At 44.4% G+C, this 25,464-nt stretch overlaps 1 protein-coding gene across 1 annotated transcript in view; it reads left to right on the top strand.

The window, feature by feature from the left end:
• Nucleotides 1–1,386: 1,386 nt before the first annotated feature.
• RAB12 (RAB12, member RAS oncogene family) overlaps nucleotides 1,387–25,464 on the top strand; it is a 34,976-nt gene continuing 10,898 nt past the window's right edge. The window contains exons 1-2 of the mRNA XM_049900172.1: nucleotides 1,387–1,768; nucleotides 23,787–23,847. Coding sequence (XP_049756129.1) covers nucleotides 1,402–1,768; nucleotides 23,787–23,847 — 428 coding nt within the window. The 5' untranslated portion in view covers nucleotides 1,387–1,401. The remainder of the gene's footprint in view (nucleotides 1,769–23,786; nucleotides 23,848–25,464) is intronic.

The following is a 25,464-nucleotide window of genomic DNA, read 5'->3' as shown; positions in this document are numbered from 1 at the left end:
TTTGACATCGCTAAGGCCTGGTGGCACAGTGGTTAAGAGCTCAGCTGCCAACAAGGTCAGCAGTTCATATCCACCCAGAAAAACCTATGGAGCAGTTCTACTCTGTCCTATAGGGCCACTGTGAGTTGTAATCCACTGCACTGCAACTGAGGGGCCTACAGGGTTGCTGTGAGTGGGAATCCACTCCAGGCACCCAGCAGCAACAGCGCTCATTCTTGCTGAACGGAAGAAAAACCCACAGCTCAGCAAGGGTCTGTGACTGGCTCACAGAGAAGATTGCAAGTGATGGAGCTGTGTTTAAAATAATAGAGATCAAATCATATTTCAGATATCCTAAGAACTATTGAAAAAACTCCTATTGCGATTTCTTTTGGAAAACTAAGAATTCTCTCATAAAAATAAACTTCCACTTGTTTGTAGATTTTTAGAAACCAGTTTTGTAGAGTAACGTTCTCCAGTACTACGCATTTGTAAACATAGCTCTAAATAAAGCTCAGGGGAAGAACTGAAGTTTGGTGGGTAACGTGATCATTCTCACAATTGTGCCAGCCCATATCACATTTAGAACCCCGTGTACTGAAGAGCTCAAAGTTCACGCTCAGGAAGTTGCTAAACAATTCTTTGAGGAAGAAATCAGCGCAGTGGTTTCTGTACCCCTAAATCCTTTCAAACAGAAATGGCAAACCATACTAATACGTCCATACTCCTAAACTTTTAAAAAGTCCATACTCCTAAACTTTTGGAATTTCAATGTTTTACCACCGTTTAACTTGCACGCTTCCCCAAAAGAGCATGACATTTATTTGCTTTTAAAATCAAAAGAAATAAAAACTTCTGGACTCCCTTGAGTGAAGCAGCCACCAGGGTTAAAAATAACCGATCTAGCTTGTTTCCTGTGAAACATGGAAGGCAAACGCGATAAGGAAAGACAAAGAAGTGTCACCACCCATCCGGGAGGCGCGGGGCTCCAGCACAGCAGTGAGTGGTGTTGGTGCGCGAGGGCCAGTGTACACCACAAGCCGCGGTCGCCGGCGTGTGCCCCGCAGCCCCGGCTTAGGGGGCTCAGGAGCCCAGCCACAGGCACGCTGAGTGCGTAGCAGTGATTCGGCCGGAGCATTCCGAGAGGCTCATACGATGTGCACAATGTTTGGGGACTCTGCCCAGCAAAAGTACGAAAGGAGGTGGGGAAGCGGGGCTGGGGAGACAGAAAAGATACTAAAGCCAACAGAAGGAACACAGGCGGAAGCGCGTGAAAGCGTAAAACTAGCAGGCGGGGCGTAGAACCAACGAGAAAGCAGATGAGAAGCGGGAGGCGGCAGCAGAGTTCGGGCCTCCGCGCGGCAGGGGGCGCCCGCGCGCCCCACCCCGCCCGCGAGCCGCTTCCTGCCCCTCCTCGCCGGGATGCTGTTGCCGCTGCTGCGGGGAAGCTGCTTCCCTCCCTCCTCTCCCAACGGCGGCGGCGGCGGCGGCGGGGACGGGGGCGCCGGGGCCCGGTCGGCGGCGCAGCTGCAGCGCGGGGCCGAGCGGGCGCCGCATGTGTGTATGGATCCGGGGGCCGCGCTGCACAGGCGGGCCGGGGGTGGCGGCGGCCTGGGCACGGGCTCCCCGGCGCTGTCGGGCGGCCAGGCCCGGCGGAGGAAGCAGCCCCCCAGGCCGGCCGACTTCAAGCTGCAGGTCATCATCATCGGCTCCCGCGGCGTGGGCAAGACCAGCCTGATGGAGCGCTTCACCGACGACACCTTCTGTGAGGCCTGCAAGTCCACCGTGGGTAAGGGCGCCCGACCGCCAGACCCAGGACGGCCCCGGTCCTCCCGGCGGGGTCCCTTCCTTTCCTCCGGGCTGTCCCCACCTCCCCCAGGACAGCCCCTTTCTCCCCCAGGACTGCCCCCTTTTCTCCCCCCTAGAACGGCCCCCCTTTCTCCCCCCAGCACAGCCCCCTTTCTCCCCCCCCCGGAACAGCCCCCCTTTCTCCCCCCCAGGACGGCCCTCCTTTCTCCCCCCAGCACAGCCCCCTTTCTCCCCCAGGACAGCTCCCCTTTCTCCCCCCCCCACCGAACGGCCCCCTTTCTCCCCCCCAGCACAGCCCCCTCTCTCCCCTCCAGGACGGCCCCCCTTTCTCCCCCCAGCACAGCCCCCTTTCTCCCCCCCAGGACGGCCCCCCTTTCTCCCCCCAGCACAGCCCCGTTTCTCCCCCCCAGGACAACTCCCCTTTCTCCTCCCAGCACAGCCCCCTTTCTCCCCCCCAGGACGGCCCCCTTTCTCCCCTCCAGGACGGCCCCCCTTTCTCCCCCCCAGGACGGCCCCCCTTTCTCCCCCCAGCACAGCCCCGTTTCTCCCCCCCAGGACAGCTCCCCTTTCTCCTCCCAGCACAGCCCCCTTTCTCCCCCCCAGGACGGCCCCCTTTCTCCCCTCCAGGACGGCCCCCCTTTCTCCCCCCCAGGACGGCCCCCCTTTCTCCCCCCAGCACAGCCCCGTTTCTCCCCCCCAGGACAGCTCCCCTTTCTCCTCCCAGCACAGCCCCCTTTCTCCCCCCAGGACAGCCCCCTTTCCCCTCCAGGACGGCCCCCTCTCCCCCCCGCCCGCGAGGACGGCCCCTCTGCCCCCTCCCCGCGAGGACGGCCCGCTCTCCCCACCGCGAGGACAGCCCCCCTTCCTCCCCCAGCACAGCCCCCTTTCTCCCCTCCCCCCCCGGACAGCCCCATTTCCCCTCCAGGACGGCCCCCTTCCTCCCCCCAGGACTGCCCCCTCTCCCCGCCGCGAGGACAGCCCCCCTTCCCCTCCAGGACGGCCCATTTCTCCCCGTAGGATGCCTCGGCCCCGCATGCCTGGTTCCGGGCGCCCTCTGCCCGAATCCCCCAGCTGCGACCCCGGGGCCGCCTCGCATTTGGGTAGGTGGGCCTCTCGGTGAAATCAGGAGGGGAAGGATGACGGGGGGCGTCTCCGCGGAAGCCCCTCGGATCCCATTCCTAAAGCTAGGCGGGGATTTTCCTGTAGTCTCCTCGCAGACTTGCCCTCGGGCCTTTCAGCCCCTGTCCTCCCGGTGCACCCGCGCCGTCCTTTCCGGGTGGGAGCCGGTCCTTGAGCACCGTGGTCTCAGGCTGGTCCTGAGGTCAGGGCGAGGCACTTCTCACGGAAACTCCGACCCTTGACATTACTCACCCGTGGGAAGTAGGCCCTGCGGCGAAATTAAAGGAAGGATCCTGGCCCCGGATGGCCAAGGGGGTGGGGGCATCCGAAGCAAATTTTTATCAGCTTTGCCTCAGAAGGAGTACTTGCACTGTAAATCAGGACTTATTTTCCAATTTCGAACCCGTTTTTATGATACACGAAGTAATGAAGTTTAAAATTCCCTGTGGAGAATATTAACACTAAAATTACACTAAAAGGTCTTGCTTTAGCTGTAATGCAGGCAGTGGGACTCCTGTATTTACCGTGACCAGAAATAACCCAGTGCTTCTTGAAGTGTGGACAGTTCATCTGTTAGCACCAGGTCAGTGAAGCAGGACACTGGAGAAAACACCGTAGCCCTGTAGGTCAGGAAGTAGTGGATCCTCAAGATCTGAAGTTGAAATTGCAGGGGAGATTTTTTAATGAAGTCAGATGTGCAGGACTTGACATTAAGGTTTGTCAGGTGGGTATGGGTAACCACTATTCATATGGAAAAATCTCTTGAAAACTAGGGAACTCCACAAACAAGATGGTTCTTCAAAATAAAGGGCGGCGATCACCTTCAGTGACAAGCAGTTAGGGATTTCCCCAGGTAAGCTATGAGAAACACTGACTAGTTTCATTTTCTGTAATAGTTACTTAGATTTTAAATATGGAATTAAAAGTAGCATTCCTGTGCTTATGTAAGGGTCAGAGAGCCCTGATTGGTTTAATTAGAAATTCTTATCTCGTTCTTGTGCTCTGAAGGCATCCAGACAACATTTCACTTGTTACCTAGAACTCTTGCTTGGCCCTAGAGTAGCGTTCAGTACTGTAAGCAATGGTAGTTTCAAGGGCATGTATATGTGAAATTTAAGGAGTACAATACAGTTTGGAGATGAATTGGTTTTGTGATGTAAAAACACAGCAGTGCATTTAAAATTTCTGTATTTAAGATGCGCTACTGGAAAATTAAACCCCAAGTGTGTGTATTGTCATTTTTGATTTGTTTTTGAGAACTTGTTTCCCTTAGTGCTTTTTTGTTTTTGTTATTGTCGTTAGGTGCTGTTGAGTCAGTTCCAACTCACAGTGACCCTATGTGCTTTTTTAGAATAGATCGTTTTTAAAATATGTGTGCTCTCTGTACTGTTTGTTTTTAAAATGATAGCCGTGGGGCTGTGATATTAAATTAGGTTGCACAACTATACCTCTATTTCAGATATCCAGTCTTGGATCATACAGAATACAGAGAGTTATTACACCACCAAATGAGGTTTATACTGTATTTTTAGTATCTGTTCCAAGTAAAAACCAAAAACCCATCACCATTGAGTATATTCCAACTCACAGCAACCCTGTAGGACAGAGTAGAGCTGCCCCATAGGGTTTCCAAGGAGGGGCAGGTAGATTCAAACAACCGACCTCTTGGTTAGCAGCCATAGCTTTTAACCATTGCGCCACCAGGGCTCCCAATCTAAGTAGAGTTAAAAACAATTCAGAATTATTAATCTTTAATGGATCTAAACTAGAGCATATAAAAATGAGGGATAATGTAGTTGTACTATGTAACGAAGAGAAGGCAGTACAGAAGTAAGTGAATTACTGTGAGAGCTTGGGTGGATGGAGGGTGTGATCTGAGATGGGCAGAGGTATACTTTGAGCAATGGAGAAGAGAGATGAAGAAGGGTTTCTAAAGTGGGGCCGCTGGGAGCAGCACAGCCCACATTCTGAGAAGGGTTCATTAGGGGACTTTGGGAATGGGCTTGTCAGGACCATGACTACGTGGACTCTATCCTGTAGGCAACTGGAACCTTAAAGGCTTCTTGGTAAAGCAGTGACATGAAGAAAGTTAATTCAGCAGGATTGCATAGGATGTTTGGGAATGGGGAAGAAACTGGGAAGAAGGAGACCAGATGATATGTTTAAGACACTTTAAGCAAGCCTCTGAAGACTGGTCCCTTCCCCCCACACCCCTTTAACCTCTGTCTCCAAGTTGCCATTGCCGTTGCCTTTTCCTTTTCCTTTCAGGCACCAGACCATTTATCGTGTCCCTGCTGTGTATTGGGTGCTCTGCCACCCACTGGGGACTGACTCGATAAGGGCATAGTCTCTGTTGGCAAGTGGGTCAGAGCTTGTGGGGACTAGATGTCAAGTTGCTAAAGGCACTGGAAGAGATGTGTGTGGACGGTTTGGGGACACAGCGGGAATGCTTCCAATCTGGGGGTAGACACGAGGGCTGGTCAGAGGAGGCTTCCTCATCATTAAAATGTTGTGAAGGTAAATTCTTTTCTCATGTGCCTTTAGAAAAATGTCATTTAAGCATGGTGTTGGGTGTGGTCTAGAATTGTGGTAACCTCACCTAAATGCCTGCAGTTTGAGTAGTTAGCTCATAGGATCCTTCTAAGGCCAGTTTTTCAAGTTGCGTCTCTGTGTAGTATAATTAGTTCACGTAGAGAAAGAGTCTCTTCCGTTGTGGTGGTTTTCCCCTGCCCTGTCCCGGCTTGCTAGGATATGCTGCCCTGACTACAGAGGGCCTGGGGGATTCTCTGAGCATGTCCAGACCTAGTTGGGTCACTCGAGTGATGGCGTCGCATAATTCATAGGCCAGACGAGGGTGTCACTCTTAGCTGCCTTTTTAAAGTGAATTAGACTCACTTGAACTTTCTATAAAATACCTGGGTAGAAATCCTTAGGAATTTGTGATGATGGACCTACTATGTAAAGTTACTAGTGAGTAAAATGTTCGGTTTTTATATTGTTATTCAAATCAGAAGCTGATTTGGTTTTTAAAAGACAAAATTCACAAGGGAATGAAAAGCTAAAATAATTGTTTTTAATAATTGACCTTAACTAGGTCATTAAATGTGGAGATTGTCTAGGTGAGATGGTATTTTCAGGTTGGATTTTATATTGACAGAATTGAGTTACTTGGTGTGATACACCTAACATAATTTGACAACTTCTTTAAAAAGCACAAGGGCAGGAAAATAGTTGATGCAGAAGTTTACAACTAACTGATGTCTGTATCACAAGTATACTTAGCTGCCATGACTGTGTGTGTGTGTGTGCACGCACATGTTTATTGGCATGCTTCTTATAATTACTTTGGGTGGAAACTACAGGCGGCATTTGTATCTGGCAACTCTGCTGCTTGGTCTCGCCTCCTCCTGTGTGAGTCCCTCTGGAATCAACATAAACAGGTAAGTGAGACTTTTTAAAACATTTTTCAGGAAAACAACAAATATGGTGAGGATGTGGAGACGTGCAAACTGCTGATGGGAATGTAAAACGGTACAGCCACTGTGGAAAACAGTTTGATGGTTCTTTAAAAAATTAAACATATGGCCCAGAAATTCCACTCCTAGGTATATACACCTACTGCTTACTTATCAACTATCTCGTTACCTAACATTTCACATTTACAACAATAGTAAAAAAATCTGCTATCCAACTGTTTTGTACATTAACGATGTACATCTGACAGTAGCGAATACCAAGTTGTGAGGCAAGAGTAAGGCGGGCTGTGATGGTTAAGATTATGTGTCAACGTGGGTGGGCCATGATTCTCAGTAGTTTTGCAGCTATGTAATGATGTGGTCATCCTCCATTTTGTGGTCTGATGTGGTCATCCTTCATTTTCGCATAACGCCAATTTTTGCATAACAACCTGGTCTTTGGAACCTAACCATGTTGATAGGTGAGGAGTGGGTGTACTCAAGAGACTTGAAAGCAGCAGTGCAAACAGACACACCAGTGTTCGTTGCAACAGTAGTCACAATAGCCAAAAGGTGAAAATAACCTGAATGTCCATCAACAGATGTGAATGGGTAAACAAAATGTGGTGCATACATACAATAGAGTACTCCTCAGCCACAAAGAGAAGTTAAAGTCCTGATAAATGCTGTAACACAGGTGCATCTTGAAAACATTATGCTGAGTGAATTAAGTCAATCATAAAGAGACACCTATTGTATGATCTCACTTACATGGAATATCTAAAATAGGCACATAAGTAGAGACCACAGTTTTATTAGTGGTTACCAGGGGTGGGAGGGAGGAGGAAAGGAGACGTTTAGGAAGCAGTGAGCTTCTATTGGTGGTGGTGGGAAATTTGGCAGTGATCATTTGTGGTGGTTCACAGCATGATTAATGTAATTAATATCACCAAATTATACATGTAAAAAATGTTGAATTGACAAATGTTGTGTTATATATATTTTACAACAATAAAAAAATATATTTTCAGAAAGTAACCCAGTACATTTATACATTGTCAACCTTTATTTTATTTCTGTATAACTGTTGGAAACTAGTCTGTTGGCCTGCAAAATTAAGTAAGTTATATCCATTAACAGCTGTAAGAATGCTGTCAATTTTGTTTGGGTTGAAATTACTTTACCATGTAGAACCCCATCCAACCCCACTTCAGCAGCATTGCACTCTAGAAAACACAGTAGATTAAGAATGACGGGCTGGCGTGTTTGGAACCGTTGCCCAAACCAACTCTCCAGACAGGGATTGGCCTGGACTATAAGATAGACGATGATGCTGGTAAGGAGTGAACTTCGTGGCTCAGGTAGACACGTGAGGCTATGTGGGCGACTCCTGGCTGGTGGCTAGATGAGAAGAGGGTAACAGGAGCTGGTTGAATGGACATGGGGATACAGGGGAGAGAGGAGGAGTGCGCTGTCTCTTTACAGAGGAGAGCAGCTGGGAGTGCACGGCGGGGTGTGTATGGCTTTTTGTATGAGAGATTGACTTGACTGGTGAACTTTCACCTAAAACACAATAAAACCCAGTACCATCGAGTCGATTCCCAATAGATAAAAAAAAACAGAACAAAATGACAGGCTGGGTTTATGATCTAGGCTCTGCCACTACCTCACTTGTGACTTAGGATAAGTGATTCAGTTGTTCTGTTCGTGTGAGGTGTGACATCCTATTAGTAGTAGCCACTGTTCCTTGGCCGTTTATTAGGTGCTAGCAAGTACACTCTTCCCAGTGTTCACAACAGTCCTGAAAGTTATCCCCATTTTACAGATGAGGAAACTAAGTCTCAGAGAGGCTAGACACCTGATTCACAGTTGCACAGCTGGGCCACAGATGGAAGTGGGTCATTTCTAACCTTTTTGGCTCTATATTTTAGCTTGCTTTTAAATTTAAGTATACTTTGTTGAAAACACTGACAATATACCTTGAAGCCCTTCCTAGTTGTCTGACTTGGTCCTTGCAACAACCCTGTGAAGATAATGATATCAGGTAATGATGTCACTTCGGGGTATTAAACTAATGCTCTGTGAGTTGTATCACTTACCCAAATATTCAGTCATTCAGATATTTTAAGTGTTTTTACATATTTATAAAATTTTTCCAAATTCCATTAAAATGGATGTATTCAAATGCAGAAGTAGGAGAAGTGGTTTAGACCCGAATTGTGATTTTCATGGACAGTAAAATTTCTCTAAAAGTGCTGGCAGACAAGATAGGATTACCAATTATTTTGCCAAGTAAGGACATTTTTTTTTAAAAACCACTATCACCAACATTTCAAAAAAGAAGACACCCCCCCCCCCCCAAAAAAAAGGGCAGAGAGAAGATCAGGAAACACACAATCTCAGAATTTAAAAGTTCTTTATGTTTACCAAACAGCCAACAATTTAAGACAAAGATGAGAATATAAGGGGCAGGGAAGCTGAATTAATGGGCACTGAACAGCCAGAACGGAAATATTGAGAATGCTCACACGTGTTGAATGTAACCAGTATCAGTGAACAGTATGTGTAGAAACTGTTGAATGGGAACCTAAGCTGCTGTGTAAACCTTCACCAAAAACACAATTTCAAAAAAAATTTTTTTTTTTAAGTTTTTAAATTTAGTTCTGAGAACCTCACTGCCATCCTTTCATTTTTCTCCTTTTGCAGCAGTGAGTTAGACGCTGCATAGACTGGCCCCGAGAATGACTGGTCTTAGAAGATGATAGTGCTATGCAGAAACTTAATTACTGGCCTGGTCCCTGTGTTCCTGTTGCCTGACTCACCCCTTTTGCGCCAGGTGTTTGGATGAGGGTGGGGCGTAGACAGGCAGTACGTGCTGGAGCAGCTTGGTGGGGCAGCGGACTGCATTTTCTCAGCAGTTGAGGTGGAAACAGTGTGAGGTCCATGAAATAGGTGGATCTCAGCACCCACAGGATTCGCTAGTGGTGGGTCTGGCTTCAAATGTTAGATGGTGTGATTTGTGCACTGCAGTCCCTGCGTGTCTGGCCAGCTTTACCTAGAAGCTGTGTACCGACTGTCAAGGAAAAATTGGCCACCTGTACATTATTCCAGAAACTCGTTGGAATTTTTGTTAGGAAATCCAGAATGAAGAGCTAATAATTGGATTAAAATTCTAAACTGTATTTTATTTCGATCTTTTGTTTTCATATGCAGTCTTCCAAGCCATGACGATCAGCTCTAGTGTTTCACTTGTAAGAGAGTCAGGGGAAATCGCCCAGGATTTTTGCTCCCACAGCCAGACACTGCAGACCTCCAGTGCAGTTCTGCTGTATCTGGAGAGTAACTCGCACGAAAAGATCCCACTGCCAGGATGATGTAACATGATGACTCAGGGAGATGTGAGTGAGGAGACCATGTGTCTCGGGTAGCACTTAGTTTTTATACCAGCTTGTGTTATGTTGTGCATTGTGTGATTAGGTTTATTTAATGCAGACTGCTGTATTTGTACATGGCAATTTTGTGGAATAAAGTAGCTATCTTTCAAAGAAGTATGTATGCAGCTTCAGTTCGGAATGTGTTGTTTTAGGTTGATTGAAAATCGGTTTAAAGATCTAGGCTTAAGAGCATTCAGCTTTCTCTCTGCTCTTCACTCACACTACTGGCTGGTCTTGAAGAAGAAAGGCTTCGTTATACATGAAAGCGATCCAGATTCTTAGAGATTGGCTTTTTCCCTCCAGCCTGTGAAATACGCCAGAAACAGTCTCTTAACAGATTTGCAAACTGGGTGTAGAAGGCAGGGTAGGTTCCTTTGAGAACTGATAGGTCAAAATAATTCTGTAACCTTGGGTACCAGATAAATTAAGTAAGCATTTGTTTGGACGTGTAAAGAAAACATAGCTCTGTGTACAGTAACCACTCAGCAGATATTTTTTGAGAGCCTGTATTTATGTAAGAACCATTCTTGTAGCCATTTTATAGGGCACAAAGCTGATGCCTGCTTACCTGGCTCTTGTCCTTTTCGGAAGGGGAAGTGGGTCATGAAGATAGCCGTAATAAAATGCTGTAAAAGAGGTTAGCTGCTGTTGTACTTCGGCAGGGAAGAAATTATTATTCCCCTTTTGTCCTTTTATCTCAAGTCTTTGGCATTTGGAAAACCGAAACAACAAACATAAAATACTGCCCTTGTTTGAGTGTGGATCTGTTTTTTTAAAAAACCGTTATCCCTTAGAACCAAGAAACATAACACAGGCTTAAGAGACCGCTATTCCACAGAAAGCTTTCCCCCATGCCCAGCAGATCCACCGTTTGGTGTCTGATGCTTACATAATATCTTCTTAGTTTAAAAAGCAAAACAACAAAAAACAACTGCAGTTCCATCCAGGCAAGGCTAAATGGAAGTAGCTAATAGATGAGACTTTGTTTTCCCGGCCCTTAATTTAATGTAGGAGCTTCAGGATTCTCTAAGCCAGGACACAGGTGAAGGAAGCAGAAAAAACACAAACCCGTTGCTGTCAAGTTGATTCTGACTCATGGCGACTCCATGTGTGTCACAGTAGAACTGCACCCCATAGGGTTTTCAGTGACTGGTTTTTTTTTCCAGAAGTAGCTCACTAGGCACCTCTGGGTGACTTGAACCTCCAGCCTTCCAGTTAGCAGCCGAGCACGTTAACTGTTAGCACCACCCAACTCCCAGGTGAAGGAACCGTCTCCTGTAAATGAGTACATCTCTCCTGGGCGTAGTACTGGGTCTTCCCTCCCTTCTCTCTCTCCCTTTCCGTGCCTGGTACGTGGTAGAATGACACACTTACTGACTGGCTAAAAAATAAAATAAAAAAATAGCTACAATCAAAATTTTACTTTTAATTTTTCACACATGCACAAAAACCACTCATCCTTCTCCTTGGCCACACCGTCATTCTAGAAGCTCCCGCAGGTGGTGTGGCACATGGAAAGTGTGAATTTTGGAGTTGGGCAAACGGTCCTGGATTTAAATCCCAGCTCTTCCGCAAGGTGTCAGTGTGTCTTTAAGGAAGCAACCTGACCTCAAGTTTCCTCGTTCATAAAAAGAAGAAAAAAGTGGACATTACACTATTTTCCTATCTCATGGTTAAGGGATAAATTATCTTAGGTACCTGGCCCAGAAAAAGGCAATGTCAATATCACCTATGTTCCCTTCCTTCCTAACTTATAGAGGCAGAAACTCTGAAGACAAACAAAACCCTTATCCTTGGGAAATAACATACAGATGAGCATGAAATATGAAAATGTAGACCCATTACCTAGATAAGATATCATTGACATTCACTGCATTTTTTTTTTTTTTTTCCTCCATCCCACTGCTCTCCTGCTCCATCAGGTGTTCTCTGTTGTGTTCCCTGTCAGGGCAGTTATCGGTTGTAGCCAGGCACCATCTAGTTCTTCTGGTCTCAGGTTGATGTAGCCTCTGCTTTATGTGGTTGTTTCTGTCTCTTGGGCATATAATTACCTTGTGTCTCTGGTGTTCTTCATTCTCCTTTGCTCCAGGTGAGTTGAGACCAATTGATACATCTTAGATGGCTGCTTGCTAGCGTTCAAGACCCCAGACGCCACTCTCCAAAGTGGGATGCATGATGTTATCTTAATAGATTTTATTATGCCAGATGACTTAGATGTCCCCTGAAACTGTGGTCCCCAAACCCCCACCCCTGCTATGCGGACCTTCAAAGTGTTCAGTTTATTCAGGAGACTTCTTTGCTTTTGATTTAGTCCAGTTGTGCTGACCTCTCCTGTATTGTGTATTGTCTTTCCCTTCATCTAAAATAGTTCTTGTCTACTATCTAATTAGTGAAAACCCGTCTCCCTCACTCCCTCCCTCCCCACCCTCGTAACCATCAAAGAATATTTTCTTCTCTGTTTAAACTGTTTCTCAAGTTCTTATAATAGTGGTCTTATAATAGTTCTTATAATAGTGGTCCTAACGTTCCTGTTTTTCTTCCCTGATCTTTATCATTTTAGATTTTATATTTCGGTGTTTGATCCATTTTTGAGCTCGTTTTGGTGCATGGAGTGAGGTGTGGGTCTTGTTTCATTTTTTTGCAGTTGGGTATCTAGTTACGCCGGCACTGTTTGTTAAAGAGACTGTCTTTTCCCCCACTCGAAGGGACTTTGGGCCTTTGTCAAATATCAGCTGCTCATATGTGGATGGATTTATATCTGGGTTCTCAATTCTGTACCATTGGTCTGTGTGTCTGTTGTTGTACCAGTACCAGGCTGTTTGGACTACTGTGGCTGTATAATAGGTTCTAAAATCAGGTAGAGTGAGGCCTCCCACTTTGTTCTTCTTTTTCAGTAATGTTTTACTTATCCGGGGCCTCTTTCCTTCCATATGAAGTTGGTGATTTGTTTCTCCATCTCATTAAAAAATGTCATTGGAATTTGGATCAGAATTGCATTGTATCTATAGATGGCTTTTGGTAGAACAGACATTTTTACAATGTTAAGTTTTCCTATCCGTGAGCAAGGTACGTTTTTCCACTCATGTAGGTCTCTTTTGGTTTCTTGCAGTAATGTCTTGTAGTTTTCTTTGTATAGGTCTTTTATATCTCTGGTAGGATTTATTCGTAAGTATTTTATCTCCTTGGGGGCTACTGTAAATGGTATTGATTTGGTGATTTCCTTTTGGAGGTTCTTTTTGTTGGTGTAGAGGAATCCAACTGATTTTTGTATGTTTGTCTTGTATCCTGATACTCTGCCGAACTCTTCTATTAGTTTCAGTAGCTTTTTTGAGGGTTCTTTAGAGTTTTCTGTGTATACGTTCATGTCATCTGCAAATAGAGATACATTTACTTCTTCCTTGCCAATCTGGATGCCCTTTATTTCTTTATCTAGCCTAATTGCTCTGGCTAGGACCTCCAGCACAATGTTGAATAAGAGCAGTGATAAAGGGCGTGCTTGTCTGGTTCCCAATCTCAAGGGGAATGTTTTCAGACTCTTTACATTTAGGATGATGTTGGCTTTGTATAAATGCCCTTTATTATGTTGAGGAATTTTTCTTCTATTTTTTTATTTCCTATTTTGCTAAGAGTTTTTATCATGAATGGGCGTTGAACTTTGCAAATGCCTTTTCTGCATCAATTGATAAAATCATGTGATTCATGTCTTTTGTTTTATTTATATGATGGATTACATTAATTGTTCTTATGCTGAACCATCCATCATACCTGGTATGAATCCCACTTGGTTGTGGTGAGTTATTTTTTTGAGTTCTATTGGCTAGAATTTTGTTGAGGATTTTTGCATTTAAGTTCATGAGGGATATAGGTCTGTAATTTTCTTTTTTTGTGGTGTCTTTACCCGGTTTTGGTATCAGGGATGTACTGGCTTCATAGAATGAGTTTGGGAGTGTTCCATCCTTTTCTGTGCTCTGAAATACCTTTAGTAGCAGTAGTGTTAACTCTGCTCCGTAAGTTTGGTAGAGCTCTGCAGTGACGCCATCTGGGCCAGGGCTTTTTTTGTTGGAAATTTTTTTAATTACCTTTTCAATCTCTTTTTTTGTTATGGGTCTATTTAGTTGTCCTACCTCTGTGTTAGTTTAGGTAGGTAGTGTGTTTCTAGGAATTTCTTCTAGGTTTTCAAATTTGTTAAGAGTACAGTTTTTCGTAGTAATCCGATATGATTCTTTTAATTTTGGTTGAGTCTGTTGTAATATCGCCCATCTCATATCTTATTCAGGTTATTTCCTTCCTCTCCTGTTTTTTTTTTTTTTGGGGGGGGGTCAGTTTGGGCAATGTTTTATCAATTTTGTTGATTTTTTTGAAAAAACCAGCTTTTGGCCTTGGTAATTCTTTCCGTTGTTTTTCTGTTTCATTTAATTCTGCTCTGATTTTTATTACTTGCTTTCTTCTGGTACCTGAGGGTTTCTTTTGTTGTTCTCTTTCTATTTGTTCAAGTTGTAGGGATAGTTCTTTGATTTTGGCCCTGTCTTCTTTTTGGATGTGTGCATTTCCTGATATAAATTGACCTCTGAGCACTGCTTTTGCTCTCTCCCAAAGGTTCTGATAAGAAGTGTTTCCATTCTCATTGGGTTCTATGGATTTCTTTATTCCATCCTTAATGTCTTCTATAATCCAGTCTTTTTTGAGCAGGGTATTGTTCAGTTTCCAAGTGTTTGATTTCTTTTCCCTGCCTTTTTTTGTAATTGATTTCTACTTGTATGGCCAATGGTCAGAGAAGATGCTTTGTAATATTCCGGTGTTTTAGATCCTGCTAAGGCATGCTTTATGACCTAATATGTGGTCTATTCTAGAGAATGTTCCATGTGCGCTAGAAAAGAAAGTATACCTGGCAGCTGTTGGGTGGAGTGTCCTGTATTGGTTGATAGTGACATTTAGCTCTTCCATTTAGCTTCTTTCTGGATGACCTGTCCTTCACCGAAAGTGGTGTGTTGAAGTCTCCGACTGTAATTGTGGCCCTGTCTATCTCACTTTTCAGTGCTTATAGAGTTTTTTTATGTATCTTGCAGCCCTGTCATTGGGTGCATAAATATTTAATATGGTTATATCCTCCTGATATATTGTCCCTTCCTTATCCTTTGTGGTGGATTTAACTTTAAAGTCTGTTTTGTCAGAAAAGTCACTGCATTTTGATGGATCGATCTGAATAGTAGTAAAGTTAATATTCTTTGCATATGAAGACAATGTTACTGACCTACTCTTTGACCTGGGGTTTTTTTCCCCTATACTCCTGCCCCACTCCCACCCCCCACCCCCCATCTATATTCTCCTCCTCTTGTGACCAGGAGCTTGAACTGACGGTGTGCTTTTCGGCTAGGGGTGTGTCTGCTGGGCAGGCCTGCTGGGCACACTGGCTCAGGAACAGCTTCTGTCCCAGCCAGAATACCTCACTTTTATTTTGAGGAATTATAAGATTTCCCTAGGCATGCAAAATTCTTTTTTAACATTAAATATATGTTTATACCTTCCTTCTGTCCATCCCCTCCTTTTCTGATTTGTTTGAGAGGTAGCACAGTGAGTGGGGAGGACATAGCCTGGAGCCAGACTGCCCAGGTTCAAGTCTATGCTTTAATACCAGTAGGTGACATTGGGCAAGTTGCTGATCTCTCTGGACCTCAGTTTTCTTCATCTGTAAAATGGGGACAATGACAGTATCCACCTCATAAGATTTTTAAGAGGATCAAAGGAAATAATGTACAAAAAGCCATATTAAAATAGTACCTGAAACCTAGTAGGCCCCATAAAAGAGTCAGTTCTTCCTGTTCTTATTTATAAAGGGGATAACCTCTTTCTGTGAAATCCCTTCATACGTGTATCCTTCCGTGAAATGGAGCTGTAGCCTGTGCTGAAGGAGCCGGAGGTGGTATATGCACTCCGGGCTCGCCCACGTCTCTCCTTTGGTGGTGGCCTCGCACAGTCTGTCTCCCTGTCTCCCTAACCTCACGCAGGTGGCGGTGGTGGTGTGTGTGTTCCCATCAGTGTGAGGCTGTCCCCTCATGCCCCTACACAGGTCAGGGGCAGAGACAGGACACAGGGTGGTCTGCATTTGCTGACGGGAAAGCGTGTTACTCATGAAGTGAGAGAGAGGAGCCAGTCTTGTTAAACTTAGATGTTTGATGCCCATAGGCCTGGTGAGCATTTTTAAATGATGATAATTTTACTGTTTCAATAGTACCTATTTCTTAGACTATCAAAATATTTTACAGTTACAGTACTTAGTCTCTATTTCACCGAATCCTCATGTCACTGATTAGGGTACTTCCTGGACTTAATGGGAATTGAATGTCAGTCTGCTAACGGGCAGTTTGCCATGTTTTCCCATCATAAGGTGCTGTGCTGTGGGGATCTGCTGTATGCTCCCTCCTAGGTGGCTGTAGTGTAGGCAGAAGATGGCCTCTCACACTCAGGTTACTTTTGCCCCATCTGTGTGACCTTGACACGTTTGTTATTCTCAGTTCACTGAAAGTACTTGAAGTCCTCCCTTTGCAGGAATATTATGCCCCAGATTGAATGACATCCTATAGCTGTATCCTTGGAAGAAAAGCCACTACTCAAAACTCAAAATTAGGATAGTTATAAATTGACAGCAACATCACAGCCACTCTTTGAACTGAGACATTTCAAAGTCTATGAAAATCCTTTAACTTCTTGAGAATGAATAAAGTCTATAGTCTCGCTCAAACTCCAGATCTTCGGTGGTGGTGGAGGGGAATGGGCATAGAAGAAAAAGGGTACGTGGACCATAGTGTTTGTTGTGCTTTTATGTAGCTTTCTGCTAGAGAGGAATGTGAAGAAAGAAGCTTCTGTTTGTGTTTGTTATTTTTATAACTTCTTATGGAAAGAGATTCAGTGTTCTAGAAGTAGCTTGCCTACAGGGGGACTCAGACATCTTATCAGCACGAACTGTACTAATTCCTTACTTTGTCGCTAAGATTTACGAAGGACAAATACTAAGACGATAAAATGCACAGTTGTTGCTTTGTTCATTAGCAGCTTGATTCTGGTGATTCTAGTTTATTGCACTGTTTTTTCCCACCCATCTGACTTATAACAAGTTTTCATCCTGGGCAGTGTGTATGTTTGAGTCTAGGTTCTGCCACCTAGCTAGGACGTGATGTGACCTTAGCAATTGACCTTGCCCTCTCCACCCTGGCACCTTGCTCTCTGTAAGGTGGGGACAACAGGGTCACCTCATAGGGCTGTTGTGAGGCTTCAGAGCATTTGATACATGTCGGTCATCTTTATCATTATCAAAGGAAATTAAGATCACAGAAGATGCCATGACTCAAATAGAGCAGTCTAAGACCAGTGGTGTAGGATTGTAGCCCTGTAACTGTGCCCTCGCTAAAAGCACTCTTAAAATATATTTAGGAAGACTTCTATCAAATTGGTGAAAAAATTCTGCTTAAAGAGAGGTAAACTCCTGTTATCAGAATAATCATCATCTCACTGAATAAACTATGACAGTCGTAATTCATTGTGATGAGTATATATATATAGGGATGTCACTTAAACATAGATGATTTGTCTCTGAAATACAAAATGATGTTTTGGGAGGAAAAATAACCCTCATAAAATTCTGTAAGGAGTATTTGAGGTACTGAGAAAGAAAAGGAAGGCAAATATCCTTTCCAATTACCTTTGCCTAGGTAATAGCCTCTCAGGAAGAAATGACGGGAATTAAATAAATCCACGTTGATACATAAAGCAGATGCTATTGCCCAGTCAGTCACCAGTAGGAACGCTTTTCTAGTTGTTTGTCTTTTAGCATCCAGACTTGTATTCGCTTGGTCAGTTCTAGTAGCCAGTAAAAGCTTTGTGGACATGGGCGTGTGTGTGGACACTGGTGGAGGGAAAGCGCTGGCCTCAGCCCCTGCCCTGGCCCCACCAGTTCCTCTGTGTCTGCCGAGCAGCTGCAGGCTGAAAGATCTCTGTATTTTCCAGGTGAATCGAGGAGAGAGGTGAGGAGAGTTTGCATCTTTTATTGACTAAAAAGCCAGGAGTCAGGAGTTCCTGGTGGATCATTTAACCCACGCCCATATCTCTCCTATTTTGTTTTCCTGGTTAAATGTAGAGTTTCTCAAACTCCTTGTGGGACCTAGTGGTGTCAACAGTGTAGAGGTGACATCCTGGGTGCAGCTCGACTCTGGAACTTTAAGAGTGGGAATTATCATAGGACCTTCATCACACATGACTCCAAGACAAGGAAAGACGGCAAGCAACCCTGCAGTAGTGGAAATCATGCTCTGACATGACCTGGTAGCTGGAGCTGCTTTCTATTCATGTAATCTTCCAGAGGGTAGATGTGGCCTATTTTCCATTTTTAAAATGTTGCTGCATTACATTCTGTCATAGGTACAGCAGGAAGCACAGGATGGGCTTTTCAGATGTAGACACTGTGGCACGAGGAGGTTCCTGGCTTGGCCAGCAAACGAAGGCAAACAGCGGAAGCCTACCCTCCAGGGACAGGAAGTCACGTGGAAAGAGACTGTACTGTCTTGGGGAGTTGGGCATTTCACTTGTTCTGTGAGGCTAGAACCTCGGTGTAATGGTGATTGTTGTGGATTCTTTAATGACCACAACTGGTTCTTATAGGACATTTGGTATATTGGAATAGGAACTAGCATCTAGTATTTGTACTATGACCTTGCCATTTTAAAACAGTACTGAATTCTAGTGACTTTTGTTTTTTTCTTTTTGGCATATATTGTAGATTGATAAAGTATAAAATCATTTTGAGAAGCTGTCATATATATTATGTACAAATTCTTACCCTATGAGCTATAAAAATACAGTCTTTATGCAAATAATAATTTACGTTCAGTGTGCCTATTAAATGTTTTTCCTCGTTTTTTGTAATCTTGCCCCTATTTCGCTGTTTTTATAAAGGTGTGGGAACCTAAAAAAGACCCATGGCCATCAAGTCAGTTTTGACTTACAGCAACCCATGTGTTACAGAGTAGAAGTGCCCCACAGGGTTTTCTGGGCTGTAGTCTTTACAGAAGGAGATCGCCAGACCTTTCTTCTGTGGCACTGCTGGGTAGGTTCAAACCGCCAGTCTAGGTTAGAAGGCGAGTGCAGACTGTTGGCGCTACTCAGGGACTTCCTCAAGGTATGGTAACTGGCATGTAATTTGCATTGTAAGTTTTTATTACAGAGGTAAATAGTGACAAAACCAGCTGTCAGTCTGTAAATGGAAGACTGCCATGCACCATAAACCTAACCAGTAAAGGAAATCTCATCTTGCACCCACTCAGCGTTGCAGGGTGGTTAGGATGTGCTGCGCTTGTGCTGGACGTGTTGAAGACTGCCGCATCCTTAGGGATTTATAATCAATACAGTGAACTAGGGGAGAAACAGTGCTGGGTTTCTAGGGTGCTGTGGGTGCTGAGGCCCACCTTCCCTGCTCTGCCCTGGCAGGGCTCGAAGATATCCGGCCTCCTTTCTGCTGCTTACATGTGCTTTTCCTCCTCACTCATCAGTCCTGTATTTCCCTACTTTTCCCAAAATGGTCAGCATCTCCTCCTGCATGTGCAGTGTTGGATGGGAGGAAGGGCGGAACCAAAGATAACTAAGCCCTGGGGGCACATGGCGTCTTGGGGAGACCGACAGATAAATGAGAAACAGTGTGATAAGGCTGTGGGAAAGGCCAGGTCCAAGAAGGGTAGTGAACACAGATGAGTTCTGAGGGTGAGGGGATGCAGCCCCAGAGCGCTTCACACGGGAAATCACTTAGCACTTAGGGGAGCTTTCTGGGGAGACAAGGACGTTCCCTGTCTCCAAGAAGAGAGAACAGCCAAGAAAGTCTCCCTGTTGCCCAGCACATGGTAGGCTGACCTAGGTCAGTGTGACTGAGCTCTGAAGGAGGACTGTCTCTATAACCGATAGTGTTAAGGGCTGGTCCTTCCCCTTTACTCCAGATGCTTATAGGAAAGTGGGTTTTCAGCAGTGATGGAATGAAGTCTCCAGCCTTCCTTACCCTTAATTGTTCTCAAACATCGGTTCTGAGAGTCCCTCCTCGGTGAGGAGGCATCTCTGTGCTGCTGAATATTTGAGGCCCAGCCATGACCCCTTACCTTTTACTGAGGACCGTTGTGATTTCTCTGACATGCAGTAGCCCATCTGCTCCAGATGTTAAAGATAGACAACATTAGGAAAGTCTTCTAACTCCTAACATTAAGAAGGTTTTTAGAAATGTTTAGTTAGTTGTATGCTTTGATACAAGTACAATATATGTTTCCAAGCCATAAATTGGATTAAGTATCCAGTCATTAAGCTATTTAGGTAGTGGCTGTTTGATATGGTAAAGGTATTTCATTTACGAGAGAGGACCGTTTTTCTTTATGAAGTTTTAGAAATAGCCACTGGGTGCTTTTTCTGTTTGTGATGTTATCGTAGTTAATCTGCTAATGAGATGATCTTCATTCTGGCTGAACAGATTCTTCATCCTAATCACTGTCAGTTAATCTTTGTTTTGTTTTCATATTAAAATTAGTAAATTATTTATAATCACAAGGTGATATTATTACCAGTTTCCTGATTGTGAATATGAATGCCCTTTTGTTTCATTTTTATTAAACTTCATGATTACAAAACAGTCCCAGTGTAGGACTGCTAAAGTTGGTTGAAAAGAAGCATCTGACACGTTCAGACCCTGAGCAACTCTTAGCAGAGGGATTGATGTCAACAAAGATTATTCGCGTTGGCTGTTCTGAGGGATTCTTTTGATTTGAAGCAGAGCTCCAGAAGAGGCCTCACCTGCTAGTTCTTCTCAGTAAAGTGGCAGCCGCTGTGACAAGGTTTTAAAAGTTACAGCTCCCTTAGCTAAAAATTAAAAAAGAAAGAACCTCATTTAAAGTAATTGGAAACAAAAGTTAACTAGAACAGTGGTCACATGACAAAATACGAATTTGGTTCCTAATTGCCACCATAGAGTGCTGATGTGACAGTGAAATTCTGACTATTTACTGTCACGAAGACAATGATTTGTCATTAAGCTGTGCCTTTTTAATAGGACGTAGCAAATAGATCTGGGCAGTTTTTGTTTTCTATACTGTCACTTGGAGTTACACTGTTACTTGCAAGTTATGAAGGCGCTGTGTCCACTGATACTGGCTGTACATAGATAGACATGCCTGATGTTTTAAGGCCCCCGCCAGGGTGTCATTTGACTTTGAAAAGCAAGTCCATTCCAGAACTGAAAGTGAAATTGAATTAACCGGCTCTCCTTCAGTGACCTTTGAAAATATATCTGGTGTGAGAGATTAGCTTTATTGTCTTGTGGCTTTTCTGTTCATGCAGCTTCTCTTTATTGTGCAGAAGGAGGGCTGGCTTGCTGCTGCACACAGCCCACCAAGATTGTAAACATGCCTTTTGGTATTGCCTTGGCATCTGCGGGATGTGACTAAGTATAAAGGTCAGTCGCATGTCTTTCACTTCACCTCAGACCCGTCACCTGATGTGGAAGTGTCACATCTATTCCCAGAGTTGAGAACCGAGGGCGCAGTGTACCGTGCCCCACAGCCATGCTGCACCAAGCACCCAGTGGCTGACGGGCTCTGGGAGCAGGCAGGAAGCAGCTCTTCCACGATTCTCACAGCTAGCTAGCTTCCCCTTCGTTTCTTTTTCTTAGCTGTGAAAATTGTGTAAAAAACATTGTTGAAATATTTAAGTTTTCTATAACTGAGATGCATACAAGGTAACATATACAAATGAAAATTTGGTATTAAAAATTATAGCTGAAAGAAAACAGCAAGTGTTGGCTTGGATATATGGAGAAATTGGAACCTTCATCTGCTGCTGGGAGCATAATATGATGCAGCTGCTGTGGAAAACAGTTTTGGTGTTTCCTCAAACAGTTAAACAGAACTACCTTATGACCCAGCAATTCCGCTCCTAGAAGACCTGAAAGCAAGGACGGTAGACTTGTATACCAGTGCCCATTGCTGCATTATTTACAATAGCCAAAAAGTAGAAACAACCTGAATGTCCATAAACAGACGAATGGATAAACAAAATGTGGTCATTCCATAAATGGAATATTACTCAGCCATGAAGTTCTGATACATCTATGAAATGTATGAACCTTGAAAACATGATGCTGAATGAAGTAAGTCAGACTCTGAAGGACAAATACTGAATGATTCCGCTTAGATGAACTATCTCGAACAAGAAACGCATAGAGGTACAATTTTGTCTGTTGTTACCGGAGGAGCTGTAATGTGTTGATGTCAGACCTCATCTGACTTCAGGAGGAGAGAATCACCATCAGCCCAAAACTGATCACTGTGAAGTGGAGGTCAGGTGTACCGCCGCTTTCCAACTTGTTCACGATTTCCGGCCCTGGCCGTTCTCCCCATTGCACTCTCCTTTCTCTGCTGGGGTCAGTAATTTGTCGCAGTAGCCACACAGAACTAACAGACCATACTTAGGATTTTGTGGTTTATTAGGGAAGTAACAGGCTACAACTCAGGATACAGTTCATCAGTCAGGACGCTTCTAACCAGAACAATTCCCAGCTGCTGCTTAGCCGTGCCCACAGGCAGGCCATGCTTCTTGGGTCTCTGCTGCTGGGTCCCACTTGGCCAGGCCTCTGCCTGGGCAAGTGTTACAGCTCTTTAGCTCTGCTGACAAGTGCCCAAAGGCACCCAGCTACACCAGCAAGCCACCTGCCTGAAGGCTCTCAGCTCTCTCTTGCTGCATGGGTCGGCAAGCCTGCTGCAGCCGTCTCACACCAGTCTCCTGGTTCTCACGCTCTCATGCCATTGCGGCTCATGCCATGTTCAGTGTTACAGCCTTCTATGTCTCCTGGGTCTAGGAGGTTTTCAGCTTAGGAACCTCAGATCCAGAGGATACACTCTTCCACTCCGGGCTCTTCTTGATGGTAATGAGGTCCCTCGCAGCCTCTGTGGGATTAGCCCTTATAAGCCTAGCCGGATGGCAAAACAGATCAGTCTCCTTGGTAGGCCACAGTCGCCCAGTTTGCTGATAATCAACCACTTGCCGCAAGGGTTTTACGTACCTTATTTGCATAGGAAACTGTCCAGTCTCTTTGCAAGATTGTGGCCTGGCAAATCGTCTTAGCAGAACTACAAACCCAGGGCCAGAAAGACCATATAAAGAGAGAAACCCATGGCTCTGCAGGGGTGCTGGTTTTCTGTTTGAGGTGATAATATTTTTTTTGGAAATGGATAATGGCCATGGTTGCACAGCACGGTAAATGTGATGTCACTGAATTACACATTTAAGACTGACTGAAACAGCAACACTTTGTGATACATATTTTACCACAGTGGGGAAAAAAATATGTATTCATCTGAAGTTTTAAGGGCTGAATTGGAAAAGGAAGATGATACATGATGGTTTGCTTAGTAATATCAAAGTGAATAAAAATTAAAATTGGGTAAGTTAATTTTTATAAAAGTAAATTTGTAAAGATAATTTTCGCCACGTTTATACTTTAATTTTCATCACTACTTTTTTGTGAATGCTAAAAATTAATACATTAATTTCTAAACTCAGACTATGGCTGTTTGAAATCAAGATGAAAACTCTCCCAGTGTTCCATTTAAGAATTTTCCTCAAGATAACATTCTTTTAAAGCTATTCACTTTTCCATGTAATTTTTAAATGTCATTTTTAAAATGGGTTCCATGCTAAACTTATAATGGTAATAAATTATATTATGAACAGCAAATGCTAGATAGATGGTTCATTAGAAAGCCTAACAGAGACTGACATTCACATCTGAGTCCCGAAGTGAGAGAGTGTCTCGGTAGGCACAGATATTGGGATACTTCTGTCTGTACCTTTTGGGATTTAGGGGTAACGGTTTTTTGTTTTTCCATTTTTCTGGTACTGATATAAAATTACAAAATAGGATTACTTTTGTAGCAGATTGCTTCTCATTTCTTTTATTTTGTTTTATTTATAGGTGTTGACTTTAAAATCAAAACCGTAGAGCTAAGAGGGAAGAAAATTAGATTACAGATCTGGTAAGTGGAAGCGTGTGCGCCCGTAATGTGCTGTGTATGTCTCACCTCAGTCGATGCACTTGTCTAATAAAATTAACTCTTAGAGCTGGTTTGCCTCTCCCACTTTTCTTCTCTTTTGCTAATTTTAAAATTAAATGGACAGTGCTTCCTTCAAGAGAGACTTTATAAGAGAGTTTACTTCTTTCATACCCCATTTGCACACGGGGAATTGTGGAAACAGCAGTGTTATTTCAGTGGTAACTCATTTGGAGCCTTCATGCCTATATTTCCAGTCATTTGGCATGCATATCAAAACTGTCATCACTAAAATGAGACTGCTCAGTTGCTTGTCTCCATGTCTGTAAAGTTATTTTGTATGATGGCGTTCAAAGAAAGTCCAGTAGGTTCATACCCAGGCTTGCCCGATTAAAGGCAAGCTGCCCATAGGAGAATGCAGAGGCTCCTTCATGGCCCAGTGTGAGTGTGCTTGCTGTGGGCTGAGCCTGATCCTGCCGGTGTGGCACTGGGGCCCCGTGAGGTGATCCCTCTATTAGTGCAGCTAGAAAATGAAGCCAGGGCCCCTTCTCTGAAGGAAAGCCACTTCTCAGAGTCAGCTTCCTCAGAGCCTAACCTTAGCGAGTGAGTAAGCCAGCCACACCACAGCTGTGCCAGCACTGAGAGCCCTCAGCCGGCTCCTCAGGCCTGAGGCCGTGCACTGTGCCGCCAGCAGTGCTCTCCAGAAGGAAGGAGCCGGGGCTGGTGGCGGTGGAAGGCTGGCACCCTGCCGTTTTCTGAGAATGCCGTTTTGTTTCTCGTGACACAGATGCGCTCCGCTTACTAACTCCGCGCGCAGGTCGCTCGGCTCTGAGTGTTTGTCCGGCGTGTGTGTGTGTGCTTTCATCTGCGCCACTGGCTGCTCATCTGTGGCATCCGTGAGTGTTAGTCCCCTGTCTCCATTCCTCATCTGTGTCCCTGTCTGGGCGTCCTGCAGCCGAACCAGCCTGCTTGCCTGAGGTAATACCTTCATTTCATCATGTCACGCTCATAACTCACCTTAAGGATTTTTGTTTGTTGTTTTTGGCTTAATTATGAAACATTAACAGTCTTGCCTAAAATACTACTTGAATAACTAAATATAGATATTTCTTATATTACTCCATGATTGAAAAGGCAGCAAACTTTGTACTTTGTTGCCCATTTTTGAAGTCTGGAAATGGCAACAAAGCATCTTGCACAGATGTTGCTGTTTCTAATTGTAAGCTCTTTAAAATAAAGACAGCATCTTTAAAAGATTTGGGGTATGTCCATCTCTGTGCCTAGCACCTGTGGGTGAAGTACTTTTCGATGAGATTGGTCACAAAGGGCCGTATGGCTAACATTCAGCTGTTTGTGAAGCTTGCTGGTGTCTGATGACCTCAGCGTGTCTGCAGAGAAAAATCTTATGTAATGTAGTCAAATGTATTCGTCTCTGCCGGGGTAACCTGGCTTGGGAAAGGATGTCCACATGTTCTGGGGCCTCCTGGACATTCTGCCTGCTAGAACTTCCTGATGCTGGGGATATTTAGTACCTCTGGAGTCTAACTACAGTGCCTTTAATGCGGATCCAGGAGGGCCCTGCCTTATCAGATTCTACTCTGA

Source organism: Elephas maximus, chromosome 11 (genome assembly GCF_024166365.1).
Source record: "Elephas maximus indicus isolate mEleMax1 chromosome 11, mEleMax1 primary haplotype, whole genome shotgun sequence".
Taxonomy (NCBI): Eukaryota; Metazoa; Chordata; class Mammalia; order Proboscidea; family Elephantidae; genus Elephas; species Elephas maximus.
This window is presented reverse-complemented; position numbering and strand designations above follow the sequence as displayed.